At 60.2% G+C, this 27,604-nt stretch overlaps 2 protein-coding genes across 2 annotated transcripts; one reads left to right on the top strand and one right to left on the bottom strand.

The window, feature by feature from the left end:
* LOC135186344 (collagen alpha-1(I) chain-like) lies at positions 1-3,361 on the bottom strand. The gene is made up of 4 exons (XM_064163991.1): positions 3,172-3,361; positions 2,870-3,013; positions 1,562-2,803; positions 1-452 (listed from the first exon to the last, which is right to left on the bottom strand). The coding sequence occupies exons 1-4, from the start codon at positions 3,359-3,361 to the stop codon at positions 1-3; spliced, it is 2,028 nt and encodes a 675-aa protein (XP_064020061.1).
* On the top strand, positions 2,720-27,384 carry HRAS (HRas proto-oncogene, GTPase). Its single transcript, XM_064163115.1, has 6 exons — positions 2,720-2,889; positions 16,914-17,067; positions 19,484-19,662; positions 24,553-24,712; positions 25,357-25,478; positions 27,044-27,384. Exons 2-5 carry the CDS (start codon positions 16,957-16,959, stop codon positions 25,474-25,476), a joined length of 570 nt encoding a protein of 189 aa, XP_064019185.1. The 5' UTR covers positions 2,720-2,889; positions 16,914-16,956; the 3' UTR covers positions 25,477-25,478; positions 27,044-27,384.
* Positions 27,385-27,604: the final 220 nt, after the last annotated feature.

Below are 27,604 nucleotides of genomic sequence, written 5' to 3'. Positions count from 1 at the left end.
TCACCGCCTCCCTCCTGGATCACCTTCGCGGCCCTTCTCTGGACACCTTCCATCAGGAGCTCCCGCACGCTCGGGATGCTCGGCAAAGCCGGATGGCTGCCTGCCGCCGTGCCGTGCCGTGCCGTGCCGCCGTGCCGTGCCCTGCCCGCTCGCCAGCCGCGGCCCGAACAAGCCGGGACAGGCGCCCTGCGTGCGGCTGCTTGCGGCGGATCCCAGCGCCCCGCTGCCTGCGGCCGCTCCCACCGCCGGCCGCCCGCCCGCCCCGGCGATGCTGCCTGCGCCCCTGCCAGCTGCAGGCCCGCAGCTCCTTCGGAAGCAAGGAGGCTCGGTAGAAGCGAGCGAAGCGTTTTCGAGGTAGGTTAAAGCTTCAGCTGCTGGCGGCGGTGGTGTTGTTTGGGCTTGCCTGGTTGCGGTGCTGGCGCTCCCGAAGCGCTCCGGCAGGTTTGCCTGCGCTGGTGCAACAAGTCCGAGGGACCTGAAGAAACCTGCACAGCCTCTCTCAGAGGCTGTCCTTGGGGAGCTTGCTTCACCTACACTCGAGCTAGGAGCTCTGCAGGGCACGGAGCTGCCTTTGTGTGATGTGTCAAAGCCAGCGTCCACGACAATGCTTTCTAGAGCCGGTTTCAGGTTACTTTAGATCCTCTTCTCCGGGGAAACAAGTTGTGTGGCTGCGGGCTTGGAGACGAAGGAGCAGGAACATCCCGCGCTGGATGGGGTGTCAGGGACTGCGCCAAAGCTTGCTCGCTTCTCGTCGAGCAGCGGCCGAGGGAGCGCAGGTTCGTTGGGTCTGGAGAAGAGACCTCCCTGCTCTCTACAGCTCCCCGAGAGGAGGCTGCGGGCAGGTGGGGGCTGGGCTCTGCACTCAAGGAACTAGATGGGGCCAGAGGAGATGGGATTAAGTTGTGCCAGGAGAGGGTTAGGTTGGAGAGGAGGACAAATACCTTTGCCGCAAGAGTGGTCAGGGCTTGGCACAGGCTGCCCAGGGTGGTGGTGGAGTCACTGTCCCTAGGAGTCTCCAAGATGCTGTACGTGGATGTGGTGCTTCAGGGTATCTTTTAGTGGCCACGGTGGGTGAGTGACAGTTGGACTCAGTGATGATCTTAAAGGTCTTTCTCCTCCAGCGTTAATGATTCTGCTTCTCAGTGCTGCTGGCTAACAACCACTGCCCGAAAGCAGCAGGGGCATCACAGCGCCTGGCAGTAGAACCACTTGGTACCAGGCTGGCTGTGACCGGCTGGGGCAGTACTGCATTGACAAGACTTCAGCTCACCGAATGAAGCTTGAGCCCACCAAGGTTTCCTTGTGGGACCCACACAGGATCAGAGCAAGCCTCTCGCCAGGCTCACACCGCTGCCTGCAAGGGGAGGCTTGCAGTTGATGCAGGATCTCTGCCGCCAAGCCCTGCCAGACCTCAGCTGCCCCAGACAAAACCCCTTCAGGAGCTTTGCCTTCTGTCTAAACGGCTCCTGAATCGTATGCGGTGGTTGCTTGTCCTAGGCCTTTCTAAGGGCCCGGCAAGCTGCGCCGGTATCGCCTACAGACAGGGACCGGTGCTACCGACCACGTCCCAGCAGACTCAAGGCCTCCGCGGGTGGCTGAGCACCGGGCACCACCAGGCCTCCAAGGGCAGCTGAGAGGTGGCTGGGCACTGCCCGGTGCCTGGCCTCCAAGGGCAGCCGAGGGGCGGCTGGGCACTGCCCGGTGCCCGGCCTCCAAGGGCACCCGAGGGTCGGCTGGGCATTGCCCGGTGCCTGGCCTGCAAGGGCAGCCGAGGGCCAGCTGGGCACTGCTTGGTGCCCGGAGTGCGGCGTGCAGGTCAAAGGCAGGGCGGCGGCTCTGCCCGCCGCGATACCTGCAGGGCTGGGCCCTTTAGACGGCAGCAGCTGTGCTCCCGAGCTGGCGCAGCGGGACGCAGACCGGGGCAGGAGGGCAGCAAGCTGCTCACCCACCCCGCACTCCGCGTCGGGGTAGCTCCTGCCGCTACCGGGCGAACGGCGGCGCCTCTGGCTGCCCCCGCGGGAAGAGCAGTCCCGCAGCCGCAGGGGAGGGCGGCCCGAAAGCAGCGGGAGGGAGGGGAGGCAGGGAGGGAGGAGAGGCTGGGAGGCAGTCGGCGCCTGCAGCACAGCGCCGGCCAGGCCTTCCCCTCGCCCCGGCGGCGGGCAGCTCCCGAGGAGGGGCCGTCGCGGGGCGGCCGGGAGAGCGCCGGCCATGAGGACGAACAGCGAAAGCCCCGCGGCCCCCGGGGGTGAGGGGCGGGGGGCAGGGGACAGCAGCAGCAGCAGCCCCGGAGGCAGCCTGCAGGGCGAGGCGGCGGCTGCCGCCCTCCCCCCGCTCCCAGCCGCCCCAGGGACCGCCCTCGGGGCCGCCCCGCGGCCAGGCCGCGGTGGGCGGGCGGTGCCTGCTGATTGACGGGAGCGCAGCCCAGCCGGAGGGCGGCGGCGGCGGGGGCCGCCTATCAGGGGCGGCGGCTGAGCGCGGCGGGGCGGGGCGCGGGGCGTGTGCCGCGGCCGCCGGCGGGGCGCGCTCCCGCTCCGCCGCTCTCCCCCCGCACGCACATTGTCCGGGCGGCGGCGGCGGCAGCGGCACAGCGCCCCGGCGCCCGGTGCCAATGCGGGGCGGGCGCGGCACACCGGGGGCGCCTCCACCACCGCGGTGGAAACTTCGCCTGGCCGCTGAGCCGACGAGCGGCTGAACCCCCGGCGGGACTGGGCCGGGCGGGGAGGAGCGGCAGCGGCAGCGGCCGGGGAGGGTGGAGGAGCGGTTTCGTCCGCCTCGGGGGGGTGCCTCTTCTCATTTGATTTGTCTCCGTTGGAAGAAAGCCCAGAGAATAATCTTATCCCGCTTTAAACTTCCGCGCCTCGCATCCCACCCGCTGGGGTGGGCGAGCCGGTGAGTGACCGCCGGGAACGGGGCTGGGGCCGGGGGGGGAGGGGGGTGGGAGGTGCCGTCGCGGGGGCTGCGCCCACTGCCTGCAGGCGGGGCCGGGCCGGGCCGGCAGCGCCGCCACCGCCACCTGTTAGCGGGGCCGTTGCACCCCCCCCTACCCCGGGAAGTTTGTGCCCCCTGTGCTGGCGGTGTCTCTGCCGTGCTCCGGGGGAGGCGGGAGGGAGGGAGCCCTGGGTCGGTGGGCAGCGGTGGGGCCGGGAGGTGCTGGGAGGCGGTGGCGCGGACCCATCTGCCCGCGCCATGACTCTGCTGCCTGGGCGCTGCCCGACGACCCCGGCCCCCGGTAGCCGCCGACATGGGGGAGTAAGGCGCCGCCGTCCCCCCCGCCACTGCACCCTCCTGGGTCCTCCTTCTTCCCTTCGCCCCGCCTTGGCCCCTCCTTCCTCCCTCTTGCACCCCCTTGGGCCGTGCCCATCGGCTCCCCCATAGACCATTCTTTTCCCTGTCCTCCATCTCCCTTCTTCCTCCTCCAGCCCCTTCCTGCTCCCTCCAGCCTTTCTCATCCCAAGCTCCAGCCCCCTTTCCTTGTCTTCCTGCTCCCCATCATGGACCTTAGCTGCAGCCCTCTCGACCCCCTCTCCCTTCTCTTACACCCCCTGCTCTACAGCTCCTTCCCCTCTCTTTCCCTCCCCTTCCTGACACACCCAGTTCTCAGCCCCTTGCATCCTCCTTCCCTCCTCCCCTTGGCGTTCCCCATAGAGCCCCTGTGATGCTTCCCAGAGAAGAGCACTGGACTCCCCACCCCGCCCCCCCGGCTAAAGCCCACTGGGCTCTGGCTGCCCCCAGCCCCCCTCAGGACTGCCCAGCCTCATGGCAGTGCCAGGTGGTGGCGAAACACGGAGGAGGTGCACAGGTGGTGGAGCACAGCTGTGCACAGGTGCCCCTGTGCCTGCCAGCTTCTCCATTCCCACCGTGTGTAGTTCCGTGGGGCTGGTGGTGCCTCTCATCCTTCCAGGGACACTGGAGCAGGCATTGCTCTCATCCTGCTTGCTCCTTTAAGGGTTTCCTGGTGTCTGGGGTGCAACCTCTACACCCTCAGGTGGGAGCAGGTGCACATGGTGGCTTGCTTGACCCTGGAGCAAGGATGCCTGGAGACAAAAGGGCTGATGTGAAATCGGAGAGCCTTGGTGAACCTCTGCAGCAGCTGGAGAGAGAGAGGCTTAGGACAGCTGGAAGGAGCAGCAGCAGGGGCTTGACCAACATCAGGATCCCCAGATCCAAGACTTGGATCATGCCATTGGCTATTTCAGTGACCTAAAGTCATGTGGAGTTGCCCCTGGGTAGGTCACAGAGATGCAGTAGGGGTCCAGATTCCTGCTGAGGCTTTGCTGTGATGTGCCCCAGCCTGGTTGGCACGGGTGGGTTGTGCAGGCTGGGGCAGGAGCTGGGTTTGAACAGCGTGAGGCTTTGCCTGGGCTCAACTGAAGAGTTCCTAGTGGGTTGTGTGGAGGATGCTGGCTACTCCTGGTCAGGTTTGCTGATGGGTTTATCCTTGCAGAGCTCCAGCTGATGATTTGGGGGGGGTCTCCTAAGGGCTTCATAATGCATCTGTGACTTTGAATCCATCCAGGTCCCTCCTGCAATCCTGGCAGAGGAGTCTGTGGTGGGGGTGGCAGCTGCCAGCATGTCTCTTTATGTCTGGGTCAACCTCCTCTTTCTTTTAATTAAGAAGAGATGGAGTCTGTGTGGTAATACCTTGACATCAAAATGATTTTGTAATTAGCAATAATTAGCTCAGTTTGGGATGTTGCTGTACTATTGAAATAGGACTTAGGAGCCTAGGGACACTTTACCTGCTCCCAGGGAGTTATCCTTGGGATGGTTCTCTCCTGAGAGGAGCCACAGAATGGTAGGGGTTGGAAGGGACCTCTGGAGATCATCCAATCCCCCTGGCAGAGCAGTGGCATCCAGGGCAGGGCACACAGGAACACATCTGGATCAGGGCTTGAAAGTCTCCAGAGCAGGAGACTCCACAACCTCTCTGGGCAGCCTGCTGCAGGCCTCCAGCACCCTCACACCCCAGAAGATCCTCATGCTGAGGGGAGTTAGCAGTGATGGGAGGACCATACAGGTTTCCCTGTCCAGTTGCATCATCCAGTGCTGCTTTGTGAGGCTCCCTGGCAGACCTGCTGGCAGGAGAAGGTCTGACTTGGTGGCTTTGGTAACCTGTGGGCTGGAGGCTCTCAAAGGGACATCCTCTCTGTTGTGTTGGGCTGGAGGGGGAGGGGAAAACCAGGCTGAACATTTGCCTTTTGATGTTTTTTTCTCCTCTGGTTTTCCTAGGGAGGGTTGGAAAAGTTATAGGAAGCTTCTGCCTGTAAGAGCAGAGGTGCTGAGGCATCCTTGTCCACATGGCCACCTCTCACCCAGCTCTCCTCCCCCTGAAGAGCAGCTGCAAAGCTCAGCTCACCTTTGCTTTGGCTGGAGATGACACCAACCCCCACCCCACTCTGCTGCTGCTGGTGCAGCCTGAATTTGTCTCCCTCCTGGGCTGCCCTCCTCAGACATCCCCCAGTCTCTTCATCATCTTCCTAGCCTCAGTTGGACTCTGTCCAGAACTTCCCTGCCCCTCTTGAACTGAGGAGCTCAGAGCTGGACACAGTACTCCAGATGTGGTTTCACCAGGGTAGAGGGGGAGGAGATCCTCCCTTGCCCTGCTGGCTACACTCTTCTTCATGCACCCCAGGAGACTGTTGACCTTCTTGGCCTCCAGGGCACATTGCTGTCCCATGAGACCTTATTGTCCACCAGGACTCCATGGAGCTGCTTTCCTCACCTGTCAGCCCTCACCTGTACTGCTGCAGGGGCTTGTTCCTGCCCAGGTGCAGGACTCTCTTCTGAGACCTTTAATGAAGTGCTGTCTCAGTAAGAGGAATGCAAACCAAGCTTGTGGCCTTCTCAGCCTCCAGTGTGCTGGAAAAGAGTGAGGAAAGTAGTGTAGAGTCATGGAACCAAGCAGGCTGGAAGAGAGCTCCAAGCTCAGCCAGCCCAACCTAGCACCCAGCCCTGCCCAACCAACCAGACCATGGCACTAAGTGCCCCAGCCAGGCTTGGCTGCAACACCTCCAGCCACGGCCACTCCACCACCTCCCTGGGCAGCCCATTCCAATGCCAATCACTCTCTCTGACAACAACTTCCTAACAACATCCAGCCTAGACCTGCCCTGGCACAGCTTGAGCCTGTGTCCCCTTCTTCTGCTGCTGGCTGCCTGGCAGCAGAGCCCAACCCCACCTGGCTACAGCCTCCCTGCAGGCAGCTGCAGGCAGCAATGAGCTCTGCCCTGAGCCTCCTCTGCTGCAGGCTGCACACCCCCAGCTCCCTCAGCCTCTCCTCACAGGGCTCTGCTCCAGGCCCCTCCCCAGCCTTGCTGCCCTTCTCCAAACACCTTCCAGCACCTCAACATCTCTCTGCAATTCAGCAGCCCAGAACTGGACACAGCACTCCAGGGGTGGCCTGAGCAGTGCTGAGCACAGGGGCACAAGAACCTCCCTTGTCCTGCTGCCCACACTGCTCCTGAGCCAGCCCAGGATGCCATTGGCTCTGCTGCCCACCTGGGCACTGCTGCCTCCTCTGCAGCTCCTCTCTGCCAGCACCCCCAGCTCCCTCTCTGCCTGCCTGCTCTCAGCCACTCTGGCCCCAGCCTGCAGTGCTGCTTGGGGTTGTTGTGGCCAAAGTGCAGAACCCTGCACTTGGCCTTGTTCAGTCTCATCCCATTGGCCTCTGCCCACCCATGCAGCCTGGCCAGGTCCCTCTGCAGGGCTCTGCTACCCTCCCACATACCGAATGGGCTGCTGAGTCTTGGTGCTGCAACCTTCTGTTGCCTCCTTCCCCAGCTCCTCTGCCCTCCTGTGCCCATCACCAGCAGCATCTTTTGCTTTTAGAAACCTGTTCCTGGTGGCTCTCTCTTACCCTCCCCTCCCTCCAGCCCCTCTCTCTCTTTCCACCCCCCTCCTCCAGCCCCTCTCTCTCCATGCTGTTTCAGCCTTCAGGGAGGCAGTTTTCCTCTCCACATTCCTGGTGGAGGTTGTTACTGAACACTTCCTAGCCAGCTCAGCCAGACCTGGAATGTCTTTAAAGCAGGATGAATGTGAAGCTAAACCCAACCTGGGTGAGTGGGAAGAGGTTTGCTCAGTGGGAATGCTCTCCTGCCTCTCCCTGGGGTTTTGGGCTGTCCCAGCAAGGCTGCCCCTGCAATTCCAGAGGGTTTTCCCAACTCTTCATTTCTGCCTCTGCTGCTCTTAGTACCTTTTCTGAAGTGAATTTCCTTCTGTGTCCTAAGGAGAGGGTTAGGATTGATGATCTCAGAGGCCTTTTCCAACTTGAATGAATTCTGTGGAAGCAATTGAAGATCAAATTGACAGAATGGGTTGTGTTGGAAGAGACCTCAAAGCTCAGCCAGCTCCAGCCCCTGCCATGGGCAGGGACAGCTCTCACCAGCACAGGTTGCTCAAGGCACTCATAGAATGAGTTGGGTTGGAAGTGACCTTGAAGATCATCTAGTGCCAAGCCTCCTGCCATGGGCAAAGCCTTGGATCTAGAGGTTCTTCAGTCTTCCACCAGCACAGGTTGCTCAAGGCACTCATAGAATGAGTTGGGTTGGAAGGGACCTTGGAGATCATCTGGTTCCAAGCCCCTTGACATGGGCAAGTCCTTGGAACTAGAGATCTTCAATCTTCCACCAGCACAGGTTGCTCAAGGCCTCATCCAGCCTGGCCTGCAACACCTCCAGGTAGAAGACATCCATGACCTCCCTGGGCAGCCTGTGCCAGTGTCTCCCCACCCTCACTGCCAACAATCTCTTCCTCCTCTCCACTCTCACTCTCCCCTCTCCCAGCTCAAAGCCACTGTCCCTCATCCTGGCACTCCCAGCCCTGGTCCAGAATCCTTCCCCAGCTCTCCTGGAGCCTCTTCAGCTACTGGAAAGCTGCTCTGAGCTCTGCCTGAGCCTTCTCCTCCAGCCTGCACAGCCCCAACTCTCCCAGCCTGGCCCCACAGCAGAGCTTCTCCAGCCCTCTGCTCATCCTGGTGGCCTCCTCTGGACACTCTCCAGCAGCTCCAGGTCCTCGTGCTGAGGGCACAGAACTGAAGGCAGTGCTGCAGATGGGGTCTCAAGGAGGCAGAATCCCCTCCCTGTGCTCTTGCTCCCAGGAGCTGTGCCATGCCCTGGCAGCCCTGAGCCGCTGGCTGCGGCAGTGCCACTGCAGTGAGTGAGCTCAGCCCTGTGTGTCAGAGCTGTCTGCTCACAGTCCTTGGAGCCCTCTGCAGCTGCCTGCCCTTTGCACCTGTGCCATGCTTGAGTCAATGCTTCCACCACTCCTCTGTGCCCCTTGCAAGGCTCTGGGCAGCAGTTGGGTGCCCTGACCCAGAGGGTGGCACGGTGGTGCCAAGCAGGATCGATTGGGGGAGGAGGGGCCAAGAGGACTCTTCTGGGCTGGTTAATTATTTACTGTGGGCAGGGAGGGAAGCTGCTCTGAGGTCTCCTGGAGCCTTCTCTTCTCCAGGCTGCACAGCCCCAACTCTGCTAGCCTGGCCCCACAGCAGAGGCTCTGCAGCCTCTGAGCATCTTGGTGCTCTCCTCTGGAGCCTCTCCAGCAGCTCCAGGTGCTCCTTGTGCTGGGTTCCCAGAGCTGGAGGCAGTGCTGCAGGTGAGGTGTGAGCAGAGCAGATTGGAGGGGCAGAATCCCCTCCCTGTGCTGCTGCTCTGCCTGCTCTGGCTGCAGCCAGCACACAGCTGGCTCTGGGCTGCCAGCCACCAGTGCTGGCTGCTGGGCACTCTGGCACCAACTGACACCCCCAAGGCCTTCTCCTGCAGGCTGCTCTCAGCCACTCCTCCCCCAGCCTGGATCTGTGCTGGGGATTGCCCTGCCCCAGCTGCAGGACCTTGCACTTGGCCTTGGTGAACTTCTGAGGTTGGCTTGGGCTCAGTTTTGATTTTCCAGCTGATGCTCCTGCAGGACAAGGAGGACAAGAGAGAAGAGATGAAAACTTTCAGGAAGCTTTGAATTCCAGAGGGAAGATGTCTCAGAGTCTTGAAGTTAAGCTCCACAGGGGATGTCTTGCTCTGCTGTTCCCTCTCTTGCCTTTCCCTGCTGAGCTTTGGTACCAGATCTGGCATCTGTGTTTGAGGAGCATCCCAGCAGAGGCATCTGGCACAGTGCTGGGTCCTTGAAGCCTCTTAGTGTCCCTGCTGTGTGCAGCCTCCTGCCTGCTCAGCAAAACCATTCTCTGGCTGTGAGCAGTCAGTCTGTGCCTGCCCCTTCTGCCTGCTCACCCAATGCTGTTCCTTCTTCTGCTGCTAGGGCAGGGATGGTGCCTCTGTGCTGGGCACTGCTGAGGCCACAGCTTGGGTGCTGGGTTTTGGGCTCCTCACTGCCAAAAGGATACTGAGGGCTGCAGCAGGTCCAGAGAAGGGCAGCAAAGGTGTGGAAGGGTCTGGAGAAGAGGGCTGGGGAGGAGCAGCTGAGGGAGCTGGGGGTGTGCAGTGTGGAGAAGAGGAGGCTGAGGGCAGAGCTCATTGCTCTCTGCAGCTCCCTGAGAGGAGGCTGCAGTCAGCTGGGGTTGGGCTCTGCTGCATGGGCTCAGGTGATGGAAGGAGAGGACCTGGCCTGAACTCGTGCCAGGGGAGGGTTAGGTTGGAGAGGAGGAGAAATGTCTTTGGTGGCAGAGTGGTGAGGGCTTGGCACAGGCTGCCCAGGGAGGTGGTGCAGTGCCCATGGCTGGAGGTGTTGCAGCAAGCTGTGGCCATGGCACTTGTGGCCATGGTTTGGTGCCCATGGTGGGGCTGGGTTGGTGTTGGACTGGATGAGCTTGGAGGTCTCTTTCCACCCAGACAGTTCCATGGCTGTGTGTGGAGGCTTGGCCATGGCACATCTGTGGTCTGCTGCAGCTGATGGCCTGGGCAGGACCAGCCTTGGTGAAGGTTGTCCCTGCAGGGCAGGCAGCCAGCTGGGGAGGCAGGGAACCCCCATTCCCTCCTCCTCCTCTCCCCCAAAGGCTGCTTTGCTTTTGGCTCAGCACTACAAGCCCTGCCTGGTGGCTCTCTGCTGCCTGCTCTGCTTTCCCCTGGGAGGGCTTTGAGCCAGGCAGAGCAAACGAAAGCAGCTCTGCTGTGCCTGAGTCAGCAGCGTGCTGCTGCCAGCCCCTCTGCAGAGCTCCTGCCAGGGCCCTGCCCTGCCTGCCCTCCCCTCCTGCTGCTTGCACAACCTGCACGGCCCAGAGATGCAAATAGAGCCCTGGGGCTGGCCCCTCTTGCCCAAGGAGGCTCTTTGTTGAGGTTCTCATGCTTTGCACTTGCTGCTGGGAGCCTGCACCTCATCAGAGCTGCTCTCAGCTCTGCCTGAGAGACACAGAGAAGAGGAAGCAGTGCTGGGTGGGTTTTCCCCTCTCCTCCTCATCCTCATCCTTGTTCCTCAGCAGCTGCCTGCTGCAAAACCACCACCTTGTGGCTGCTTTGCTCCTTCAGAAGCAGCCCTGTGCCTGCTGTGGGTACCCAGCTGGCTTTGGTTGGTGTGGGTGCCAGCCCAGGAGGGCAGCATGGTCCTTCAGGCTGGCTCTGGTTGGTGTGGGTGCCAGCCCAGGAGGGCAGCATGGTCCTTCAGGCTGGCTCTGGTTGGTGTGGGTGCCAGCCCCATCCTAGTTGCATGGTGCCCCTGGTTGGTTCCCCTGCTCAGTGGCTGCAGCTGGGAGTTGCCAGTCTTGCCTCACTCCTTTGTATCACCCCCAACTGGCACAGGAGCAGCCAAGCTCCCACCCTGGGCTGTTGTCAGAGGAGCTCTCTCCCAGCCTGCTTGGTTCTGTGACTCTCTGGTCCTCCACAGCAAGTTGTCATCCCTGGAGGGCAGGCCAAAGCTGCTTCCTCTCCACTCCTCTTTCCAGCATCCAGGCTGGTTGCTGTGACTGCAGGGAGCTCCTGATGGTGCACTGAGGGTCAGAGCCCTGTGCTGGCCTTTGCTCCATCAGTGGCTGAGCATCACCTAGGCTGAGTCTTAAGAGGCAGGGAGAGGCTTCCAGAGCTGTCTCAAATGCAGTGCTGTGGCTAGACCTGGATCTGCTCAGAGGTGTCCTGAGAGCCTGGAGATGAGCTGAGGAAGTTGCAGAAGCTGAAGCTGTGCCAGAGGGCCCTCAGCTGCCCTGCTTCTCTCAGAGCCTTTGCTCCTCTCCTCACCAGCCTGTCAGGCAGCCCTGCTGAGCTGCAGCCACATCTCCCCCAGCCTTACAGCCTTCTCTCTGCCTGCTTTTTCAGCCCTGCTGTGCTTGTGGCTGCTGGCTGTGGGCCCACCCAAATCCTGCCTCTTGGCTTTGCTCTGGGCTCCCCAGGAAGCTCTGGAAGGAAACAACACCCCCCCACACACCTCCCCAGCTTCTGCTGATTGTGCAGCACTGCCAGGAGATGCTGGAGGCTGTGGCAGAGGTGATGGAGCAGGCCCCTGGGCTCCTGTGCCCTGCATGAGCAGCTGCAGCCATGGGTGAGAGGCACAGCTGGGAGGCAACAGCTCCACTATGGAGCAGCAGGCACCATCAGTGTCCTGTGCCACCCTCAGAGAGCCCCTTCATGGGCTCCTGGGGGCATGAGGAAGAGTGGGCAGCAGGGCAAGGGAGGTTCTCCTCCTCATCCTTTGTTGTGGCCTGTGGAGACCACAGCTGGAGCACTGAGCCCAGTTCTGGGCTCCCCAGGTCAAGAGGGACAGGGAACTGCTGGAGAGAGCCCAGGGGAGGCTGTGAGGATGCTGAAGGGCCTGGGACAGCTGTGTGAGGAGGAGAGGCTGAGAGCCCTGGGGCTGAGAGCCTGCAGAGGAGAAGGCTGAGAGGGATCTGAGCAGTGCCTGTGAATATCTGAGGGGTGGGGGTCAGGAGGGGGCCAGACTCTGTTCAGTGCTTTCCTGGGACAGGACAAGAGGCAATGGATACAAAGTGGAGCCCAGGAGGTTGCAGCTGAGCATGAGGAGAAGCTTGTTTGGTGTGAGGGTGCTGGAGGCTGGAGCAGGCTGCCCTGAGAGGCTGTGGAGTCTCCTGCTCTGGAGGCTTTCCAGCCCCCCCTGGATGTGTTGCTGTGTGCCCTGCCCTGGCTGCCCCTGCTCTGGCAGGGGGTTGGCCTGGATGAGCTCTGCAGGTCCCTTCCCACCCCTCCCACCCTGTGTTCTGTCACTGCTGTGGGTTCCTCCTCGTGGGCTGCAGTTTAAGCCCAGTCTGGTGCAGGAGAGGGGCCAGGAGCATCATTTCCTTGTGCCTGAGGTCTACCACGAGCAGCAAGCTTGGGTTTGGGGACCTGAATTGGCACTGCCAGCCCTTGTCCAGTGTCCCTCCCCAGCTCTCCTGGAGCCTCTTTCAGCTACTGGAAGGTTGCTCTGAGCTCTGCCTGCAGCCTTCTCTTCTCCAGACTGCACAGCCCCAATTCTCCCAGCCTGGCCCCACAGCAGAGGCTCTGCAGCCTCTGATCACCTTTGTGGCCTCCTCTGGAGCCTCTCCAGCAGCTCCAGGTGCTGCTTGTGCTGGGTTCCCAGAGCTGGAGGCAGTGCTGCAGGTGAGGTGTGAGCAGAGCAGATTGGAGGGGCAGAATCCCCTCCCTGTGCTGCTGCTCTGCCTGCTCTGCCTGCAGCCAGCACACAGCTGGCTCTGGGCTGCCAGCCACCAGTGCTGGCTGCTGGGCACTGTGGCACCAACTGCTTGATGCTCTTTGTGTTTGTGGCAGTTCTGTGTCACTCTGTTGACAACCTGTCCTGCTGGACAGCAGAGCAGGGATGGATCCCAGCAGTTGCTGCCTGCTCCCTTCCTTTTATCTCCTCCCTGCTGCCCCTTCTTAATGGCTCCTTAAGGTGCCCTGCCCCTTGATTGTTCTGCTGCTCCCTCTCTCAGATCTGCCCCTGCAGGGCTGTTTCTTACTGGACCAAAAACCCAAACCCCTCCCAACAGTTCCTGACCCTTCCCAGCACCCCCTTTGGAGAGGAGATCCCTGTCTGGTGGGTTCTGAAGGCAGCAGGAAGCTCCTCAGGCCAGACCCATTTCCATTGCAGATTCCCAGGGAGAAGAGCCTTGGATGTGTTTCCTGAGGTCACCTTCCTCTGGTTTTGTGTTCCCCTCTAGGATCCATCCCTGGTGCTTGAGCATCTCGCAAGGGGGAAAACCCCAAGCTACCCTTTGTGGCTTTCAAGCTTCCAACAACCCTCCCTGTGCCCTGACCCACTTGTGGAGCTCATTAGGCATTAATTAGCATGCAGGGCACAGCTCCTTCTTGATGGACTTATCCTCCCTCCCCTTCTCTCTGCCCAAGGAAGCTGGGCTGGGGGGCAGCTGCCAGCTCTGCCAGCTTGACAAAGCCCCAGCAGGAGAGCAGAGGTTTTCCCAGCCAAAAGCTCCACTGGAAGCTCTTTGTCTCAGGTGAAGATGTGCCAGGGGTTGGAGCCTGCTTTCACCACCCACTGACAGCTCTGCCTTGGCTTGTTGGCACTCCCCTTGCCTGGCTGGGCAGGAGGAGAATGGGCTTCTGTTCATGGATGGGCTCCTGGAACAGTTTGGGTTGGAAGAGACCTTCAGCATCATCCAGTGCCAAAGCTCTGCCATGGGCAGGGACACCTCCCACCAGCACAGCTTGCTCAAGGCCTCATCCAGCCTGGCCTGGGACATCTTCAGGGAGGTTGTGGAGCACAGAATCACCCAATGTGATCAAAGATCAGAGGGAAGAAGCTATAGGAGGAGAAGAAATGGCCTCAAGTTGCCCCAGGGAAGGTTTAGGTGGGACATGAGAAGAAACTTCTTCCCTGAAAGGGTTCTGAAAGCCTGCCCAGGGAGGTGGTTGGATGCCCATGCCCATGCCTGGAGGTGTTTGAAAGAGGCAGAGATGTGGTGCTGAGGGGCATGGCTTAGCCTCAGCCTTGGCAGAGGTAGAGACTGGTTGGACTGGGTGAGCTGAAAGGGCTTTGCCAGCCAAAGTGATTCTGTGGAGGAGCCTGGAAGGTCCCTAGGCTGAGCCAGGACATTTGGGTTGGAAAAGGCCCTCCAAGATCATCCAGTCCAACAGGAACTCAGCCCCACTATGGCATGAGGATTCCCCCACCTCCCTGGGCAGCCTGTGCCAAGCCCTCACCACTCTGCCACCAAAGACATTTCTTCTCCTCTCCAACCTAACCCTCCCCTGGCACAATTTCAGGCCAGGTCCTCTCCTTCCATCACCAGCAGAGCCCAACCCCAGCTGACTGCAGCCTCCTCTCAGGGAGCTGCAGAGAGCAATGAGCTCTGCCCTCAGCCTCCTCTGCTCCACACTGCACACCCCCAGCTCCCTCAGCTGCTGCTCCCCAGCCCTCTTCTCCAGACCCTTCCCCACCTTTGCTGTCCTTCTCTGGTCCTGCTGCAGCACCTCTACCATGTAAGCTTGCACCAAGCATCCTGCTTCTTGCCTCTGTGCTGCCCAGCAGCAGGGGACAAGATGAGGAGATGCCTCCTGCCCTCACCTGCACATTCATCTCCTCCACATCCATCTGGCAGCTGGCAACAGTGGTGTTCCCCAAGAATCAGTGCTGGGCACAGTCCTGTTCAATGTCTTTGTTGATGACCTGGAGCAGGGGATTGAGTCCAGCAGCAGTGAGTTTGCAGATGACACCAAGCTAGGAGCAGCTGTGGAGCTGCTGGAGGGTAGCAGAGCCCTGCAGAGGGACCTGGCCAGGCTGGATGGGTGGGCAGAGGCCAATGGGAGGAGACTGAACAAGGCCAAGTGCAGAGTTCTGCACTTTGGCCACAACAACCCCAAGCAGCACTGCAGGCTGGGGCCAGAGTGGCTGAGAGCAGGCAGGCAGAGAGGGAGCTGGGGGTGCTGGGAGAGAGGAGCTGCAGAGGAGGCAGCAGTGCCCAGGTGGGCAGCAGAGCCAATGGCATCCTGGGCTGGATCAGAAGAAGGGGACACAGCCTGAAGCTGTGCCAGGGCAGGTCTGGGCTGGATGTTGTTAGGAAGTTGCTGGCAGAGAGAGTGATTGGCATTGGAATGGGCTGCCCAGGGAGGTGGTGGAGTGGCTGTGCTGGAGGTGTTGAAGCCAAGCCTGGCTGGGGCACTTAGTGCCATGGTCTGGTTGGTTGGGCAGGGCTGGGTGCTAGGCTGTGCTGGCTGAGCTTGGAGCTCTCTTCCCACCTGCCTGAGTCTCTGATTCCCTGGTGCCCATCAGGGTTGGATGCTTACCCTCAGGGCTTGCTGAACAAGGCTGGAAGATGTTTCTTGTCTGCTGGGAGCTGCATGGCTGCAGCTGCTGGGGTGGGAGCAGCTGCTGCTGCCAGGCAGAAGCTCCTGGTGAGGCTTTCCTAGACAGCTTTGGATGGGAGCCAGGAGCCCTTGTGACAGGAGAAAACCCACGAGGGAGGCAGTGCAGCAGCAGCAGCAGCAGCTCTGGCTCCACACTGTGGCTGGTGGCTTGGCACATGGATCCCACAATGGTAGAGGTTGGAAGGGACCTCTGGAGATCATCCAGTCTGGATCAGCAGAGCCAATTCAGGTCCCCAAACCTCAGCTTGCTGCTCGTGGTAGACCTCAGGCACAAGGAGATGATGCTCCTGGCCCCTCTCCTGCACCAGACTGGGCTTTAAACACCCCTGAGGCTTGCTGCTGGGGGTGGGGGGCAGTTATTTAAGCTCATCCCCGCTCTAGCACAGCTCCTGCTGCAGGGAAGGCTGGAGGTGTTTGGATGCCCACTCAGGAATCTCCTGCTTTTGGCTCTGGAGAGGCAAAGAGATGCTGCAGAGGGACTCACCCTGCCTGCCCTGCAAGCAGCACAGTGAGCACACAGCAGCTGTGCTCCTGCAAATCTGTGTAGCCTCCAGGCAGGTTCCTGTATCCCATCCACACAGGGCAGCAGATCAGGCAAGTGGCAACTGCAGCCCACGAGGAGGAACCCACAGCAGTGACAGAACACAGGGTGGGAGGGGTGGGAAGGGAGCTGCAGAGCTCATCCAGTCCAACCCCCTGCCAGAGCAGGGGCAGCCAGGGCAGGGCACACAGCAACACACCCGGGGGGGGCTGGAAAGCCTCCAGAGCAGGAGACTCCACACCCTCAGAAGGCCAAGGGCAGCCTGGGCTGCATCCAGAGCAGTGTGGGCAAAGCTGGAGAGAGAGGATCCTGCCCCTCTGCTCTGCTCTGGGGACACCTCACCTGCAGGGCTGGGGCCAGCTGTGGGACCCCAACACAAGAGAGACCTGGAGCTGCTGGAGAGGCTCCAGAGGAGGCCACCAAGATGCTCAGAGGCTGCAGAAGCTCTGCTGTGGGGCCAGGCTGGCAGAGTTGGGGCTGTTGAGGCTGCAGAAGAGAAGGCTGCAGGCAGAGCTCAGAGCTGCACTTCAGTACCTGCAGGGGAGCTGCAGGCAGGCTGGGGAGGGACTGCTCAGAAGGGGCTGTGGGCACAGGCTGAGGGCAATGGTTTGGAAGTGGAGCAGGGCAGAGGTAGGTTGGAGCTGAGGAGGAAGCTGTGCAGAGTGAGGGTGGGCAGAGGCTGGCCCAGGCTGCCCAGGGCTGTGCTTGAGGCCCCATCCCTGGAGCCATTGAAGCTGAGCCTTGCTGTGTGCCTGTGCAGCCTGCTCTGGCTGGAGGTGTCCCTGCTGCCTGCAGGGGGTTGGGCAGGATGCCCTTGGAGGGTCCCTTCCAAGCAGATGCAGTCTGTGAGTGATTACAGCCAACACAATCTGACTGTGGAGCTCCTGGGGCCAGCCAGAGCCCACCCCAGGGAAATGTGGTTTGCCAGCCCTGAGCTTCAGTGCTGTCACCTCCAGAGAGCTGCTGCCTTCCCTCTGGAGCAGGATGCCCTTGGAGGGTCTGCTGCAAGCTGTGGAGCTGGTGGGCACCGAGACAGAGACCCTGCTGCTAGGATTAGCAGCTGAGTGGCCTTCCCTGACCCGAGGCACACAGCCTGGGCTCCTCTGCCCTGCCTCTGCTGCCCCCCGTGGAGCTGTGCTGCCGAGGAGCCTTCTAACCCCCAGCTCTGCTTCTGCCTGCAGGTGCTGCTGCTGCCGGCGCTGCTGAGCTGGGGTCGGCTGGAAGATGACCGAGTACAAGCTGGTGGTGGTGGGAGCTGGTGGTGTAGGCAAGAGTGCCCTGACCATACAGCTCATCCAGAACCACTTTGTGGATGAGTACGACCCCACAATAGAGGTAAGTGGGGGGCTGGGTGCCTCCTCGTGCCCTCCTTGCTCTTCTCCACCTCACCTCCAGCCCACAGCTTGATCTCTTCAGCAAGGATGTTCCTGTGCCTTGCCAAGCTGCCCTCGGCTGCTGTGTGTGTTTGGAGGCAGCAGTGAGCAGCTCGTCCCCTCCTGCAGGGTGTCTGCTGGAGAGGGGTGCTGAGGGATAGGGCAGGGGCTGAGAGCCAGCAGTGCAGGGAGGAGTGAAAGGTTTGGGTCTCATGAGTCATTTTGTGCCTCCTGTGGAATCAGAGCAAATCTGTTGCCTTCTCCTGCAGGGTGGGGTTGAGGTTTCCTGATCATAGAACCAAGCAGGCTGGAAGAGAGCTCCAAGCTCATCCAGCCCAACCTAGCACCCAGCCCTGGCCAGTCAACCAGACCATGGCACTAAGTGCCCCAGCCAGGCTTGGCTGCAACACCTCCAGCCACAGCCACTCCACCACCTCTCCAGGCTTTGTATCCATTGCCTCTTGTCCTGTCCCAGGACAGCACTGAGCAGAGCCTGGCCCCCTCCTGACCCCCACCCCTCAGATATTCACAGGCACTGCTCAGATCCCTCTCAGCCTTCTCCTCTGCAGGCTCTCAGCCCCAGGGCTCTCAGCCTCTCCTCCTCACACAGCTGCCCCAGGCCCTTCAGCATCCTCACAGCCTCCCCTGGGCTCTCTCCAGCAGTTCCCTGTCCCTCTTGACCTGGGGAGCCCAGAACTGGGCTCAGTGCTCCAGCTGTGGTCTCCACAGGCCACAACAGAGGATGAGGAGGAGAACCTCCCTTGCCCTGCTGCCCACTCTTCTTCATGCCCCCAGGAGCCCATGAAGTGACTCACTGAGGGTGGCACAGGACACTGATGGTGCCTGCTGAGGTGGAACCTCCTGGGGTGCAGTTTGTGTCCATTGCCTCTTGTCCTGTCCCCCCTGACCTCAATGATCTCACTCGTTCCAGACTGACTCCTTTTAATTATGCTTCACTTGATGGGCATTTAGGAGGCACTGGGAGGTACCTGCCAGCCCTCTGAATGTGACCAACAAGCCACCCTCCTGTGACTAAGCTACCCTGGTTCATGCCCAGGAGCTGACTCTGTGCAGCCAGCACAGCACTGCTGAGAGAGGAGCAGGAGAGAGAGGGGGAAAGAATGAACGTGGCAGGTGGCAGAGGTTAGCTGAAGGGTGGGTGGCAAGCAACAGGGGCCAGGCTCTGCTCAGTGCTGTCCTGGGACAGGACAAGAGGCAATGGGCACAAAGTGGAGCCCAGGAGGTTGCAGCTGAGCATGAGGAGAAGCTTGTTTGGTGTGAGGGTGCTGGAGGCTGGAGCAGGCTGCCCTGAGAGGCTGTGGAGTCTCCTGCTCTGGAGGCTTTCCAGCCCCCCCTGGATGTGTTGCTGTGTGCCCTGCCCTGGCTGCCCCTGCTCTGGCAGGGGGTTGGCCTGGATGAGCTCTGCAGGTCCCTTCCAACCCAAACCATTCAGTTCTGTGATTCTGGGGGGAGTGTGGGGCACAACTAAGGGATCTGCAAAGGCATGAAGGCTGCTAAGACTTGCAGGTGGAAGAGCAGCAGGGCTGAAGAGGAGCTTATGGCAGCTTTAGGAAGAGGATAGGAGCAGAGTGGGGCTGGAGAGGGGAGCAGGGTAAGGAGGGTGTGCAGATAAATGCCATGCAAGGTTGGCATTCCCTGCTGCCTGCTTCCATGGAGAACATTCCCTGTAGGGCACAGACCTGGGGCAGGCAGCAGGAGACCAAATCAAAACAAGATGCCAGAGCCTAACACATCACTGGGTCAGAGCTGCCTCTGGCCATGCTAAGTCCAGGACCAGGGCAGGTCTGGGCTGGATGTTAGGAGGGAGTTGTTGGCAGAGAGAGTGATTGGCATTGGAATGGGCTGCCCAGGGAGGTGGTGGAGTGGCTGTGGCTGGAGGTGTTGAAGCCAAGCCTGGCTGGGGCACTTAGTGCCATGGTCTGGTTGGTTGGGCAGGGCTGGGTGCTAGGTTGGGCTGGCTGAGCTTGGAGCTCTCTGGGCAGCCTGCTCCAGCCTCCAGCACCCTCACACCAAACAAGCCCAGGGCTGGGTGTTAGGTTGGGCTGGCTGAGCTTGGAGCTCTCTTCCACCCTGCTTGGTTCTATGACTCTATGGAGCTGGGCTGCACACCAGGAGCTTGCAGCTGCCTGCTCCCTGCAGGTGGAGTCCCCATTCCTGGTTTAAGAGGAGACCGAACGGGACACTTAGTGCCATTGTCTGGTCGATTGGGCAGGGCTGGGCGCTAGGTTGGGGCTGGCTGAGCTTGGGGAGGTCCCTTCCGCCCCGGTGGATGATTCTCTGACTGCCGCATCCCTTCGCTGGCTCGGAGCCGTCCCTTTAAGAGCTTCCCGCTGCTGTCCCTGTCCCTGGTGCTGCAGGACTCGTACCGCAAGCAGGTGGTGATCGATGGGGAGACCTGCCTGCTGGACATCCTGGACACGGCGGGGCAGGAGGAGTACAGTGCCATGCGCGACCAGTACATGCGCACCGGCGAGGGCTTCCTCTGCGTCTTCGCCATCAACAACACCAAGTCCTTCGAGGACATTCACCAGTACAGGTGGGTGAGCTGGCACACAGCCCCTTGCCAAGGGCAGGAAGCACTTCAGCAAAGCCTTGGACGCTGTCTGCCACAAGAAGCTCCTAGCCAAGCTGGCAGCTCATGGTTTGGACAGGTTCACCCTGTGCTGGATCAAGAACTGGCTGGATGGCAGAGCCCAGAGAGTGGTGGTGAATGGTGCCACATCCAGCTGGCAGCTGGCACTAGTGGTGTGCCTCAAGGATCAGTGTTGTGCCCAGTCCTGTTCAGTATCTTTATTGATGACCTGGACGAGGGGATTGAGTCCAGCATCAGTAAGTTTGCAGATGACACCAAGCTAGGAGCAGGTGTGGAGCTGTTGGAGGGTAGCAGAGCCCTGCAGAGGGACCTGGCCAGGCTGGATGGGTGGGCAGAGGCCAATGGGAGGAGATTGGACAAGGCCAAGTGCAGGGTTCTACACTTTGGCCACAACAACCCCAAGCAGCACTGCAGGCTGGGGACTGAGTGGCTGAGAGCAGCCAGGAGGAAAGGGACCTGGGGGTACTGGTAGAGAGTAGCTGAAGATGAGCCAGCAGTGTGCCCAGGTGGGCAAGAGAGCCAATGGCATCCTGGCCTGCATCAGGAACAGTGTGGGCAGCAGGACAATGGAGGTTATTCTGTCCCTGTACTCCGCACTGCTCAGGCCACCCCTGGAGTGCTGTGTCCAGTTCTGGGCTCCTCCATTCAAGAGAGATGCTGAGGTGCTGGAAGGTGTGGAGAGAAGGGCAGCAAGGCTGGGGAGGGGCCTGGAGCAGAGCCCTGTGAGGAGAGGCTGAGGGAGCTGGGGGTGTGCAGCCTGCAGCAGAGGAGGCTCAGGGCAGAGCTCATTGCTGCCTGCAGCTGCCTGCAGGGAGGCTGTAGCCAGGTGGGGTTGGGCTCTGCTGCCAGGCAGCCAGCAGCAGAAGAAGGGGACACAGCCTGAAGCTGTGCCAGGGCAGGTCTGGGCTGGATGTCAGGAAGAAGTTGTTGTCAGAGAGAGTGATTGGCATTGGAATGGGCTGCCCAGGGAGGTGGTGGAGTGGCCGTGGCTGGAGGTGTTGAAGCCAAGCCTGGCTGGGGCACTTAGTGCCATGGTCTGGTTGACTGGATAGGGCTGGGTGCTAGGTTGGACTGGAGGATCTTGGAGGTCTCTTCCAACCTGGTTGATTCTATGATTCTGAGGAGCTTGCTGCCCTCTCCTTGCCCTCCTTCTGCCCCCTGGCAGCACAGCCTGGCCCTCTGCTCTGCTCCCGTGGGACCGCAGCTGCGGTGAGTCCTCCAGCGCAGAGGACCTGGAGCTGCTGGGGATGTGCAGCACCTTGGCAGCACTGTTGCTCCTTTGGTGCCAGGTGTGGCACTCTTCTGGCTTCATCTCTTCAGTGTGGACCTGGAGAGGATCCAGAAGAGGGCACCAAGATGAGCAGAAGGCTGCAGAGCCTCTGCTGTGGGGACAGAAGAGTTGGGGCTGTGCAGCCTGAAGGAGAGAAGGCTGCAGGTAGAGCTCAGTACCTGAAGGGACTCCAGGAGAGATGGAGAGGGACTTTGGAGATGGGCTGGGAGTGCCAGGAGGAGGGCCAATGGCTTTGAGCTGGGAGAGGGGAGAGTGAGAGCAGAGAGGAGGAAGAAATGGTTGGCAGTGAGGGTGGTGAGACACTGGCACAGGTTGCCCAGGGAGGTTGTGGAGCACAGAAGCACAGAATGGGATCATAGATCTCATTCTGTGCTTCTGTGCTCCACAACCTCCCTGGAGGTGTCCCAGACCAGGCTGTATGAGGCCTTGAGCAAGCTGTGCTGGTGGGAGGTGTCCCTGCCCAAGGCAGGGGGCTGGAGTTGGCTGAGCTTTGAGGTTCCCTTCCAACCCATCCCATTCCCCAGGGCTGGCTGCAGCAGACAGCAGCTGTCAGACTCCAGTAAAACCCATCCAAAGGGCTCACTCCTGACCCCAGAGACTCACTAATGCAATGTTTGAGTGTTGATGGTGACTCAAGAGTGACCTCAGCCTCCCTCCATCCCCTCCCTAATTAATGCAATTGCTTCATTAGTGCAATCTAGCTCTGCCTGGGAGGGGACAGGCAGGGAGAGCTCTTCCCCTTGCCTGCTGTGTTCTGCTGGCTGCATGTACAGGGGGCAGGCAGCCCTGGCCTCCTGCAGCCTGGCATCAACCAGGGCACAGACAGCAGGAGCAGAGCATTGGAGGCTGCCCAGGGAGAGGATGGAGTCTCCATCTCTGGAGACATTCAAAACCCACCTGGATGTGTTCCTGTGTGACCTTCTTGACTCTGAGGGTGTTGGAGGCCTGGAGCAGGCTGCCCAGAGAGAGGTTGTGGAGTCTCCATCTCTGGAGAGATTCCAAACCCACAAATGTCTGAGGGGTGGGGGTCAGGAAGGGGCCAGGCTCTGCTCAGTGCTGTCCTGGGACAGGACAAGAGGCAATGGACACAAAGTGGAGCCCAAGGGGTTGCAGCTGAGCATGAGGAGAAGCTTGTTTGGTGTGAGGGTGCTGGAGCCTGGAGCAGGCTGCCCAGAGGGAGTGCTGGTGGCCAGGTTCTGCATGGGACAGAGTTTATGTCCATTGTCCTTGGTCCTATGGCAGGACAGCAGCGAGCAGAATCTGGCCCCATCCTCCTGACAGGCACATCTCAGCTATCTGTGGTCAGTGATGAGGTCTCCTCTCAGCCTACAGGACATGGCTCTGTCTGTCCCCTTCTCTGCCCACCACAGCACCACATACCTCAGTTCCTCTCCATCAGCCCAGGTCCCTGATAATCCTGTGTAGCTCCAGGTGAGTCAGAGCTGTTGCTGCAAGCTGCTGAGATGTCTCAGGGCCAGCCTGGGCTGTCCACTGTCTGCAGGGTCATAGTGACACTGTGACCACTCACTGGACTGAGTTGTGGAATCACAGAGTGGAAGTGGCCTCAGAACTTATCTACTCAATCCCCTGCCGTGGGCAGGGACACCTCCCACCAGCACAGCTTGCTCAAAGCACTCAGAGGATGAGTTGGGTTGGAAGGGAGCTTGAAGATCATCTAGTGCCAAGCCCCTGCCATGGGGAAAGCCTTGGAACTAGAGGATCTTCAGTCTTCCACCAGCACAGGTTGTCCAAGGCACTCAGAGCATGAGTTGGTTGGAAGTGACCTTGAAGGTCATCTTGTGCCAAGGCTTTGCTTCAATCTTCCTCCAGCACAGGTTGCTCAAGGCCTCATCCAACCTGGCCTGGAACACCTCAGCCTCCACAGCCTCCCTGGGCAGCCTGTGCCAGGCTCTCACCACTTCACACTCAACAACTTCTGCCTCAGCTCCACTCTAACCCTGCTCTGCCTCAGCTCCAAACCATTGCCCCTTGGCCTGGCTCCAGACAGCCTCAGCAGAAGTCTCTCTGCAGCCTTCCTGCAGGCTCCCTTCAGGCTCTGGCAGCAGCTCTCAGGTGCCCCTGGAGCCTTCTCCTCTGCAGGCTGCACACCCCCAGCTGCCTCAGCCTGTGCTCACAGCAGAGCTGCTCCAGCCCTTGCAGCATCTCTGTGGCCTGCTCTGGCCTCACTCCAGCAGCTCTGTGCCCTCCTTCTGCTGGGGACAGCATCTAAAGCACTTGGGGCTTGGTTTAGCTGAAGCAGTGGACAGAGGTCTGAGGGAGGGAGCAGCTGAAGCAGTGGACAGAGGTCTGAGGGAGGGAGCAGCACTCAGCCCTGTGCTGAGCCTGCTGCTGTGGCTGCTCTCTGGCAGGCTGCTGGCTCCATTCCAAGCCCTGGCTGTAATCCTGCTGTAAATCACTGCCTGTCATCTCCCTTCCCCTCTGCTCTTTGTGTTTGCACTTTCAGAGGCTGTTCCCCTGGGCCAGGCTGGCTCTCCCTGCTTGGGAACCATTAGCAGGTATCTCCTTGCAGCTAAATGGGGCTGGGACACTCCATTTAGTGCTTCAACTGCCTGCCCAGGATGCTCCATGGAGCCTTTTAAGTGGCTTTTGTGGCAGCCTGCTCAATGCAGTCAGACCTCACTGCCAGCTCCTGCTGCATTGAAAGAGATGAGAGATGCTTGTGGTGCCTGCTGCACCTCCAGCTGCTTCTGGCTGGAAATTTGGACTGGCCAGAGGCAAACAAGAGAATGGTTTGGGTTGAAAAAGCTCTCCAAGTTCATCCAGTCCAACATCAACCCAGCCCCACCATGGGCACCAAACCATGGGCACAAGTGCCATGGCCACAGCTTGCTGCAACACCTCCAGCCATGGGCACTGCACCACCTCCCTGGGCAGCCTGTGCCAAGCCCTCACCACTCTGCCACCAAAGACATTTCTCCTCCTCTCCAACCTAACCCTCCCCTGGCACAAGTTCAGGCCAGGTCCTCTCCTTCCATCACCTGAGACCAGGCAGCAGAGCCCAACCCCAGCTGACTGCAGCCTCCTCTCAGGGAGCTGCAGAGAGCAATGAGCTCTGCCCTCAGCCTCCTCTGCTCCACACTGCACACCCCCAGCTCCCTCAGCTGCTGCTCCCCAGCCCTCTTCTCCAGAGCCTTCCCCACCTTTGCTGCCCTTCTCTGGACCTGCTCCAACCCCTCCATGTCCTCCTTAAAAAGGAAATCAACTCAGATCACAGCCAAATAGGACCACACAAGATCATGGTCACATAAAGCCATTCACATTGAGAAGACTTTAACTGCTGGCACAGCTTGCCCAGGGAGGTTGTGGAGCACAGAAGCACAGAATGTGATCTTTGATCACATTCTGTGCTTCTGTGCTCCACAACCTCCCTGGAGGTGTTCAGGATCAGGCTGGATGAGGCCTTGGGCAACCTGAGCTGATGTGATGTATCCCTACCCATGACAGCATCTTAATCTCCCTTCCAACCTGAGCCTCTCTGACTCTGCTTGATTTCCACCATCTCTTTAAAAACCTCTTTTCAGGGAGCAGATCAAGAGGGTGAAAGACTCAGATGATGTTCCCATGGTCTTGGTGGGAAACAAATGTGACCTTCCAGCTCGGACGGTGGAGACGCGGCAAGCACAGGACCTGGCTCGCAGCTATGGCATCCCCTACATAGAGACCTCTGCCAAAACCAGACAGGTAGGAGCAGCTCTCTCACACACACCAGGCAGGTAGGAGCAGCTCTCTCACACCACAGCTTCTGCCCCTTCTCTTATCTCCAGCTTGAGCCAGGCACAGGCAGACATCACCTCTGTAAAGGTGGGTGCGAGGGCTGGGCTCAGCTGCTTGGCTCAGTGCCTTCAGCAGAACCTTCCCTCCCTTATCCAGGCTTTTCCAGCCTGGAGAGGTGTCTGATCCCTGCCCTGGCAGCAGTGAAAGAAAGAGGCTTTCTCAGATCTTCTTCCATGGCTCTGGAATAAGCTCCATGGGTGCTACAGGTCAGCCGAGCTCAGGGGACTTGGCTAACCTCACTGCAGCCTATTGGCAAGGGCTGGAGGAACCACACCAGGACCCTCCCAGAGCACAGAGGTGGAAATGGAGCAGCTGCCACCTTCAGTGGTGGCTTTTCTCTTGGCTTGGTAGACCTCCTTCAGGCTGCTGAAGCTCAGGGAGTGAGAAGCTTTGTGGCCGCTCATTCAGCCTCGCTCTCTGTTTGGAGCTCCCTCTTAGTCTTCCCCCCTCGACTCCACAACCTGCACTGCTGAAGAGGGCAGTGAGGAGCAGAATCCTCTCCTCTGCTCTGTCCCCTGGGCCAGCTGGTTCAAGCAGTGCTTGTCCTGCAGGGAGTGGAAGATGCCTTCTACACCCTGGTGCGAGAGATCCGGCAGCACAAGCTGCGCAAGCTCAACCCCCCGGACGAGAGCGGCCCCGGCTGCATGAACTGCAAGTGTGTGGTGTCCTGAGGGTGAGTGGGGCTGGGCAGGGGCACGGGCAGCAGAGGGAGGATATGGGGAGCTGGAGAGCAGAGGAGGACATTGGGAGCAGGAGGTGGGGAGCAGAGGGAGGATATGGGGAGCTGGAGAGCAGAGGAGGACATTGGGAGCAGGAGGTGGGGAGCAGAGGGAGGATATGGGGAGCTGGAGGTGGGGAGCAGAGGGGGGATATGGGGAGCTGGAGAGCAGAGGACATTGGGAGCAGGAGGTGGGGAGCAGTGGGAGGATATGGGGAGCTGGAGGTGGGGAGCAGAGGGAGGATATGGGGAGCTGGAGGTGGGGAGCAGAGGGAGGATATGGGGAGCTGGAGGTGGGGAGCAGAGGAGGATATGGGGAGCTGGAGGTGGGGAGCAGAGGGAGGATATGGGGAGCTGGAGAGCAGAGGACATTGGGAGCAGGAGGTGGGGAGCAGTGGGAGGATATGGGGAGCTGGAGGTGGGGAGCAGTGGGAGGATATGGGGAGCTGGAGGTGGGGAGCAGTGGGAGGATATGGGGAGCTGGAGGTGGGGAGCAGTGGGAGGATATGGGGAGCTGGAGGTGGGGAGCAGAGGAGGATATGGGGAGCTGGAGGTGGGGAGCAGAGGGAGGATATGGGGAGCTGGAGGTGGGGAGCAGAGGGGGGATATGGGGAGCTGGAGAGCAGAGGACATTGGGAGCAGGAGGTGGGGAGCAGTGGGAGGATATGGGGAGGTGGGGAGCAGAGGAGGATGTGGGGAGCTGGAGGTGGGGAGCAGAGGGAGGATATGGGTAGCTGGAGGTGGGGAGCAGAGGGGGGATATGGGGAGCTGGAGAGCAGAGGACATTGGGAGCAGGAGGTGGGGAGCAGTGGGAGGATATGGGGAGCTGGAGGTGGGGAGCAGAGAGAGGACATTGGGAGCTGGAGATGGGGAGAAGAGAGAGGACATTGGGAACAGGAGCTGGGGAGAAGAGAGGACATTGGGAGCTGGAGGTGGGGAGCAGAGGGAGGACATTGGGAGCTGGAGGTGGGGAGCAGAGGGAGGACATTGGGAGCTGGAGATGGGGAGAAGAGAGAGGACATTGGGAGCAGGAGGTGGGGAGCAGAGGGAGGATATGGGTAGCTGGAGGTGGGGAGAAGAGGGAGGATATGGGGAGCTGGAGAGCACAGGAGAGTATTGGGAACAGGAGGTGGGGAGTAGAGGGAGGACATTGAGAGCTGGAGGTGGGGAGAAGAGAGGTGTGGGTGGGGAGGGACCTCTGCAGATCATCCAGTCCAACCTCCTCTAGCTAAAGCAGGGCACTGGGCACAAAGTGGCACCCAGGAGGTTCCCTGTGAGCAGCAGGAGAAAGTAGTTTGGTGTGAGGCTGCTGGAGGCCTGGAGCAGGCTGCCCAGAGAGGTTGTGGAGTCTGCTTGTGTGGAGAGCTTCCAACCCCCTAGGCACTGTGCTGCTGGGCAAGCTGCTGTGGGTGCCCTGCTTTGGCAGGGGTGGGGGTTGGGCTGGATGATCTCTGGAGGTGCCTTGCCACTGCAGCATGCTGGATTTTGGGATTCTGATGAGTGTCCTCTCCTGCTTTCAGCTGGCTGAGCCCTGTCTTGGAGAGGTTCCTGCTGTGCAGAGCGCAAGGAGAGAGAGGCGAAGCGAAGGAAGCAGCGGAACGGATGCAGGGGAGGAGGAGTACAGGGGGAGGGGAAAAGGAAGAGGAGGAAGAGGATGGGGCTGGGGAGCATGAGCCCCTCCAAGGACTCTCTCACACTTCACCCAGGCCTGCAGCAAGTGACTTTTTTTTCCTGTCTTTTGTTATTTTCTCCTCTGCCCCCCCCCAAATCCCTTCCTCTTTTGGTCTCCTCCCGCCCCTGGCAGCTGTACAAAGCCACAGATTGACTCACAGTAAATTATTATTTGATGGTCTCAACAGAAGCTCTCCATGGCTCTGTCCTTCCAGAGCCTTCTGCTGCTGCTCTGGGAGGGCCAGCAGGCAGAGGAGGTCACCAAGGTTTGCTCTCCACAGGTTTAGGCTTTTCCTTCAAGGAAGGAGCTGCCTCTGACCCCCCCCAGAGCGTGGCCATTGCCTCCCCAGCCCACCCAAAACGCTTTTTGCTGGGATGGAAGAGCACAACCAGTGCAAATCTGTCCTTGA

This window comes from Pogoniulus pusillus, chromosome 24, assembly GCF_015220805.1.
Source record: "Pogoniulus pusillus isolate bPogPus1 chromosome 24, bPogPus1.pri, whole genome shotgun sequence".
NCBI lineage: Eukaryota > Metazoa > Chordata > Aves > Piciformes > Lybiidae > Pogoniulus > Pogoniulus pusillus.
Note: the sequence above shows the minus strand (reverse complement) of the source record. Positions and strands in the feature narration are given on the sequence as shown.

Excerpts from the sequence above, each read along its gene's own strand:
- LOC135186344 (XM_064163991.1), bottom strand. The coding sequence starts at position 3,361 with ATGGGCACGGCCCAAGGGGGTGCAAGAGGGAGGAAGGAGGGGCCAAGG. Across the intron at positions 3,014-3,171 it reads GTCATGGCGCGGGCAGATGG|GTGGCGGTGGCGGCGCTGCC; the intron begins GTCCGCGCCACC and ends CCCCGCTAACAG. Across the intron at positions 453-1,561 it reads CTTGAGTCTGCTGGGACGTG|CGCAGGCAAACCTGCCGGAG; the intron begins GTCGGTAGCACC and ends TTGTTGCACCAG.
- HRAS (XM_064163115.1), top strand. The coding sequence starts at position 16,957 with ATGACCGAGTACAAGCTGGTGGTGGTGGGAGCTGGTGGTGTAGGCAAG. Across the intron at positions 19,663-24,552 it reads GAGGACATTCACCAGTACAG|GGAGCAGATCAAGAGGGTGA; the intron begins GTGGGTGAGCTG and ends ACCTCTTTTCAG. Across the intron at positions 24,713-25,356 it reads CCTCTGCCAAAACCAGACAG|GGAGTGGAAGATGCCTTCTA; the intron begins GTAGGAGCAGCT and ends CTTGTCCTGCAG.